General features: G+C 33.7%; 1 protein-coding gene across 3 annotated transcripts; it reads right to left on the bottom strand.

Annotated features, from left to right (window-relative positions):
• Positions 1-3,861: 3,861 nt before the first annotated feature.
• LOC123887351 lies at positions 3,862-7,436 on the bottom strand. 3 transcript variants are annotated; one of them, XM_045936658.1, is made up of 8 exons: positions 7,196-7,436; positions 6,563-6,660; positions 6,328-6,425; positions 5,075-5,251; positions 4,863-4,967; positions 4,703-4,769; positions 4,516-4,611; positions 3,862-4,119 (listed from the first exon to the last, which is right to left on the bottom strand). In XM_045936658.1, the coding sequence occupies exons 4-8, from the start codon at positions 5,245-5,247 to the stop codon at positions 3,994-3,996; spliced, it is 567 nt and encodes a 188-aa protein (XP_045792614.1). In that variant the 5' UTR covers positions 5,248-5,251; positions 6,328-6,425; positions 6,563-6,660; positions 7,196-7,436; the 3' UTR covers positions 3,862-3,993. The 3 variants fall into 3 exon arrangements, with proteins under 3 accessions (XP_045792614.1, XP_045792612.1, XP_045792613.1); XM_045936656.1 differs by lacking the exons at positions 6,328-6,425; positions 6,563-6,660; positions 7,196-7,436 and adding an exon at positions 5,487-5,771; XM_045936657.1 differs by lacking the exons at positions 6,328-6,425; positions 6,563-6,660; positions 7,196-7,436 and adding an exon at positions 5,443-5,771.

Genomic DNA, 7,436 nt, shown 5'->3' on the forward strand with positions numbered 1-7,436 from the left:
CAATACAATAAGTTATCTTATGTATATATAGTAAAGCATAATTGACAAAACTACCCTTAGTCTAAATACATCCAGAAAGCCCAATTACATATTCTCTAACATCTCCCCTCAAACTCACAATGCATTAACATGTAGGATTGAGAGTTTGTCAAAACAAGAAACAAATACGAAAATTTAAGAAATCAAACCAAAATTAACCAAATCAACTAATACCACAACCATCGGAGAGCAGAACTAAATCAAATTGATCCAATATCAAATCCAAAGCATCTGAAACTGAACCAATCGAACAACTCCAAGCTAAGCCAGACCAAATTGTACCAATACAAACCAAATCAAACATAATCCAAACTATCAGAAAGAAGAATCATACCACCAAACAGAAGAATTAGTCAATGGAGAGAAGAGCAACCAAGATAGAAGAACAAACTAAGAGGAGGAAGCAAACCGAAGAGAAATCATCAGAGAGAAGAATCAAATCAGCATAGAGAAGAACCAAATCAAACAGAAAATGTCAACATAGAGAGGAGCAATCAAACAAAAGAAAATCAACACGGAGAAAGAGAATCAGCAAAGAGAAGCAATCAGACAGAATTAAGACAAAAGAATCATCAGGGAGAAGCAAACAGAAGAAATCAACATGGAGAAACAATCAGACAAAAGAAATTAACAGGGAGAAATAATCAAACATGAGAATTGACAGAGAGAGAATCAATCAACAGAACCAAATAGACCAATCTAAATGGAACCAAGCAGAATCAAATCAAACATATTCAAACATAACCACACTACAGAATCAAACCAACAACAAGAGAGGGGGTGAACTAAAGAAGAAACAATCAAAGAGAGAGACCAACATACCAACAAGAAATCCAAAATGCAATAAACAGAACTCTTCGGCACAACTAAAACATAATGTCCCCAATCTACGACATGTCCCAATCAGACTCCTGAATTTCAGTCATTGAGGAATTAGATAGAGTCAAACCTTTTACAGAGGAGGCAGACATAGCATGTGGCTGAGTTGAAAGAAATTTTTGGAATTGCTCGATAAGGTTAGATGCTTGTGAAGTAGTCTGATCAGGAGAATGAGCAGCAACATTGGATGATGGAGCCATAAAATTTGTTCTACTTGCCCTCAACAATTTTGGACATTGTGCCTTCCAATGACCTTTCTCCTTGCAAAATGCACACTCATCAATACCAATCTCAGCCCTCCCACGAGGTTTACCTTTGTGAAAAGGAGCAGCAAAAACAGATGGATGATTTGAGAGAATTCCTTTTCTTGGATGAAGATTTGAATGAGACTTAAGTCTAGTTTCTTCTGCCAACAACTCACTAACTACAGAATCAACTTTTGGAAGAGGAGTGCGATGCAAAATACTTTCCACGAAGTCCCTCAAAATCATCACGAAGAGCCATCAGAAGTTGAATTAAACGTTGTTCTTCTCTATGATCAGTGTATTTGACAACTTTTAATTCAGGTGATTCCATAAGAGCCAACTGATCCCATAAATTAGTCATGGCCGAATAGAATTCATAAATTGTCATATTATTCTGCTTAAGCTCCCGAATATCACTCTCCAGCTTATATCGTTTTGCAAAATTGGATTGCTCATACAAACGTTTCAAATACTCTCAAACCTCCTGAGCAGTATCAAATTTTGCCAATTGCATACCTAGTGACTAAGAGACTAAATTGTTTATCCAAGTAATAACCTTTGAATTATTTTTATTCCATGTTTTCAAAGCTTCTGCATATTTATCAGCATCCTTTTTATCTGTTGGCTTAACATAAGTTCCATCAATATAACTCCACGTATCTTTTCCCAAGAGAAAACTTTTCATTACATAACTCCAATAAGAATAATTTTCTCCATTCAATTGGACACTAATAGATTGAAGAGAATCATCCTTATCACTAACCATTGCAAACAAACAAGAGCCAAAACACTACAATAGCACTTATAACCGAAATGAAATAAAATACGTAGTCCCAAACTTCAAAGTTAATACACCTTTAATTTTGTTGAGAACCGGTGCAAACAAACAAGAGAACCAAACAAATTGTAAAACAACCCAACACAACAACAGGACAAAATTCTACCCACAAAATCCAAATATTGACTAATAGTTAGAAATAGCCAAGTAACAAACGGGCATAGGAAACCAACCAAACACATAGCAATGAGAGTGATCATGTGAACAACACCGATCCAAAAAAAAAATTGAGAGAGACAACAAACGGAACTAAAACTTACTGCATAGATCAAGGAGCAGTTGCCATCAAAATTCCAACACACTAAATGAATCAACCAAGCTCTTTGATACCATGTTAAGAGAAGAGATTATTCATAGAGAAATAGAAAAAGGAGGCTAGAGTTTTTACATTAGGATAAAACCAAGTTACAATACAATAAGTTATCTTATGAATATATAGTAAAACATAATTGACAAAACTACCCTTAGCCCAAATACATCCATAAAGCCCATTTACATATTCTCTAACGCTCTCAGCCGTGTATTTTAAAAACATTCAAATTAGTATTTATGAAATAAACTAAAACTATACAATGATGGATAAATAATGTAGTTACATAGTAGTTTCATTATATATAGCTTGTGAAATTTCAAAAAAATTTCACGCCGCAACAGCCGCATTGCGCGCTGCAACATCCGCAATGAACGCATTCGCAACATCCGCGACCGCAACCGCAATTTAAAACCTTGATCAGCATATACTACAATAGTCCTTTCAATATATCTGATGAAAAATCTCTCTGTGGATCTAACAATCCTTCTTTCACTGATCTTAACTTTGATGTTGCAAAAAATCCATATCTGAACAGATGTGGAGAACATATCAAAGTGGGGAACAATAGAGTTATAGGTGTTTGGAACGTGAAGGAGATTGTTCGAGTTATATTAGTACAAATATTGAGTTATGCTATTATGATTATTGTCCAGATGGATCCATTGCTGCTATTCCCGATTGTCCGAGAACACCTTCTTCTCTTCACAAAAGTATTTTTCCATCTCGCTGTTTTTTTTTTTTTTTTGTAACTACGGCCTTTAATTTTTATTCGATATTTAAGTTTGTCATATTATATTATGGTAAAAAATTTATTTAGAAAAAAAATATTTTTTTGACATATAATATTGTTAAAATATAAGTGAAACTATTGTGTTATTTTTTGTAAAACTTATTAAATGAATAAATTTGATTATAATTATTATCAATGATAAATTATCCAACTTTTTATGTACCCGTCAAAAATAATATATTTTTTAATAAAAAATTAGAAATTTGATTATGAATAGTTATGATAATTTAGTAAATTTGATAGTAATTAACTTTATTATATTATATTATTTATTTATTTTAAGAAACTAAAATGATATATATAAATATACACTAGTACAGAAAACACTTTTTACATCTGGCCAAAACCCCATTTTACATCTGACCCCAGTCAGAGGTAGACGTACGAGAAGTAGTAAGTTTACGCTTTTTACATCTGACATTCGCCAGATGTAAAAGTATCCCCTTTTACATCTGTTCTCGTGTTTCAACTGACCAATTTTATTTTATTTTTTTTAATTAAATTGAACCTTTTACATCTGACCAAGTCACCAGATGTGAAATAGTAACTTTATTTAATTTTTTTTTTTCAAAATCCTGCGTTTTTTTTTTTTTTTTTTTTTTTTTTTTTATATTTTTAAATCCTATTTTGTAATTAAAAAAAATCAAAATAGCATTACAATTCAACATTCAACCAAAATACAATTACATTCAACCAAGTCATTAAAATTCAACATTCAACCAAAATACAATTACATTCAACCAAGTCATTACAATTCAAATAAAATACCAAGTCTTACAAGTCAAGCAAAATACCAACAATCCAAAATGTTATAACATTCAAGCAAAATACAAGTCATTACAATTCAAAACATCCTAATTAATGTGAATCCATTGTAACTAGCTAGCTCCTAAACCTCATCATCGGAAACAACATAATCTACCTCGGGATTGTACAGGTCAAGAAAACAAGTAGCCCAGTTGTTTCGCAATTCATACATCTCCTCCTCGGTTAATGACGTGGGATCATCGAACACCTACAATACATATACATGATCAAGAATGAAGCATATGAGAAGTGAGAAGGCTAGGATTAAAATGATGCCATTATAATTCCAAATACAAAACACAGCTAGGAAACTACAACAGCTAATGCAGCTAGGAAACAGGGAAGGAAGTGTTCCAAGAAGACAATTCTGAGAAATGTCAAGAATTTCTAATTGTGGAAGGAAGTCCTACACAGCTAGGAAACTACACAGCTAATGCAGAATGCAGAAGTACTAATCAGGCAAATAGGCAAATACTTATATATGCAGAATGGGTCATAGACACTAACGTTCGGCCCGACTAATGCCCCGACTAATGCAGAATGCAGGAAACTGCAGAAAACCATATATGCAGAAAAAAAGCGACAATCAAGAAAAAAAAAATACCTCCATCCAATTCTTTGTAATACTAGCGGTGACAATGTCAAGCATGTTCTTCATTACATAATATCCACAGTCATTACCGTTAGGTTGTCGCCTTGTCTACATATAAACGACATTTAGTTAATACATAAATAAATATCAATCATGTGTTATGAACGTAAATAAATATTAAAATTTACACCACACTTACTTTGGGAAAAATCCATGTAGCCTTCTTTCTATTACCAAAAGTTGCCAATTGATGAACTTTAAAAGCACTAGAAAAATTTAAAAATCAACAAAGTTTTAATAGGCAGTAAGTGGACGAACAGAGGCAAACCAAAGGCAAACTAATTAAAATAATAACTTACTCTGTAAAAAAATTCCTCGCTGCCTCAGGTATCTTACGGTGTAATGAACAAAGACAAACTATAACATTGTCCTTAGGACACATAATTATTAATTGCCAATGCCCGCTGTACACGTGAAAGAATGAGGTGAATCAAAACATTGTAATGAGGTGATGAAAGAATGAATAGCAAGTGAAGTAAATCAAAAACTAAAGGATTAAATAAGAGCTTACTCAAAAAGATGTGGTGCTAAGTAGCACACTTTGTTTAGATCACGCAAATTATTTTGAATGTATTGTTTACCCGCCTTTTGAAGTGAAACTGGCTTTGATGCAAAACTCAATTGAACCGGGTCCAAAAATGCAAACAAATCTGATTTTTTTGTGTCTATGGAAACACGTTGCATATACCTGAATGGCAAGAAAACCATTTTCTTTTAAGTTAGGAACTACATCATTATAAAACACTAACAAAATTACATTAGATTGCATTGCATAGAAACACACAGAAAAATAAATTATAGAATAACTGATTCTGGGCCTAAATTTGACTAAGGTTGCATCAGTTGAAACAACTTCAAAATTATAGATTTAGAACTAACATGATTTTCAAAGCAAGTTAACCATCTGAGGCACAACTTCTTACTTAGACATTTGAAAGTTGTAGACATTTAGTAGTTAGAAGATCATATCTTTAAGAACACAGCAAACACTACAGGGTACCCTAAGCAGAAGCAGGTTGATGGTTTATGATCAATGGAGGACGAAGAGCTCGGTGGGCTTCGTCCTTCTGTTTGCGGGCCTTGTACATCTCCTCTGTCTCAACAACAACTAACCTCTTGACCTATATCAATTACAAAGTTACCAATGTTATTTTGTTAGTATACAAAGAGATGGGTCCTTTCAAAATGGATTTCATAGAGCATGCGTCGAAAACCTGTTGGATCATTCCCCTAACAGTAAGTGTGTTCCATCGCATGACAGTTCGATTGCACTTCCCAAGGCGTAGTGCTTCTAAAGTGTGCCTATGTTGCTTCTTGGTCCCCAAAATGCCCCTCACCAGAGTTATATAGAGATTGGGGCACAGGCATTGTATGCCTTGAAGGCATTCATGTCTTCAAGTTGAAGTCAGTACAGGATCTAGAACATATAGAACACAAGAGGACATGGTCCATTATTCCAATACACACATTACATTTAGAACATATAGAACACATTACATTTTGTTTTGTTATCTCAACTAAATATGTCTCACTGCAATGTTTAGAATTAAAGTTACTTTCTATTAACCAAAACAACTTTATAAAAGGAAAAAAGTTATCCTCAAAACTCAGCTGACTAATTAGCCACTCTAACACTAAGCAGATATCAAATAAAACTAAAGCAGCTTTGATCAATCCATGAAAATGACATGGTAGTACAAAATTAAACTCTGCTCACATATCACATTATAAATTACCCTCAATTCAAGAATTAACATTTCATACCATTGACACCTTCCATGGCAGCTTTCACCACAGGCTTGGCTGCTACTTCATACACCTCATCCGATACGGTATGTGGTCCAAATACTTTATCTGTCACTCTGTCAGTAATAAAAAAACCGAATTATAAAATTAACATCCACAGTTTCTCATTTCTACACTAATTAAACTCAAAACCACAACAAAATCAATCAAAATCAAAAGTAATAACACAACACGATATGATTCGGTACAATACCAAATGCATAAGCAGTAGCTGGATTATACACATTTCTAACAATCTTATCTCCATCAGCATGCCACGCGATCTCGTCTCCTTTATTATGCTCCCTTTCACTGCAACAAAATTCATCAGTGATATATAATCTCACAGCAACCAATGGATCTGAAATAAAAACACAGATCTAAATATATCTCCTAGCATATACAAACTTCACAACATATGTTGACGTGCCATTCTTTGTGTTTCTTTTTTCACATTGGAAGCACGAGTCATATGGAGCTGGACTGCTATTTTCATATTTATTAACAACTCTTTTTTTTTTTTTTTGACAATCATATTTATTTATTAACAAACTGGGTATAAACAATTGGAACAACTTCATCATTAGTAGTTTCTTACAAAAGTCGAAAATGAACAATCTTCATGTATTTTGAGGTACACATATCACAGAAAAACGCACATAAAACTCAGAATACATATTCATAACCCCATAATCACAGTGAAAAAACGCACATAAACGCACATAAAACCCAGAATACATATTCACAACCCCAGAAACACAGTGCAAAAAACGCACATAAAACCCCAAAAATTACAAACTTTAACCAAACAAAAAGAAATTAAAAAATTTGAGAATAGAATCAGTACCTGTATGTGTTTTCAGTTGTAGGGAGAAGAACGATCTGAGAGAAGCTTCAATTTGTTTCACCCACCTTCGATTTGGGACCTAGGGTTCGCGAACCACCAAGAGAGATGACAAAATTGAGAGAACGAGTGAGAGAGGACGAGTGAGAGTGAGGGATTGTCGTGATTTAGAGAGTTTTGAATCGAGAGAGGAATTGAGGGTTTGTTGTTCTTGAGGATTTGGGAAAATCGCGTGAGGTTTGTT

Source organism: Trifolium pratense, linkage group LG5 (assembly GCF_020283565.1).
Source record: "Trifolium pratense cultivar HEN17-A07 linkage group LG5, ARS_RC_1.1, whole genome shotgun sequence".
Lineage (NCBI taxonomy): Eukaryota > Viridiplantae > Streptophyta > Magnoliopsida > Fabales > Fabaceae > Trifolium > Trifolium pratense.

What these genes read in the sequence shown, in the direction of transcription:
- LOC123887351 (XM_045936656.1), bottom strand. An exon ending in GCGAGGAATTTTTTTACAGA is followed by an intron (nt 4,770 to 4,862) that starts GTAAGTTATTAT and finishes AAATTTTTCTAG; the next exon opens with TGCTTTTAAAGTTCATCAAT. An exon ending in CTACATGGATTTTTCCCAAA is followed by an intron (nt 4,612 to 4,702) that starts GTAAGTGTGGTG and finishes GTTTATATGTAG; the next exon opens with ACAAGGCGACAACCTAACGG.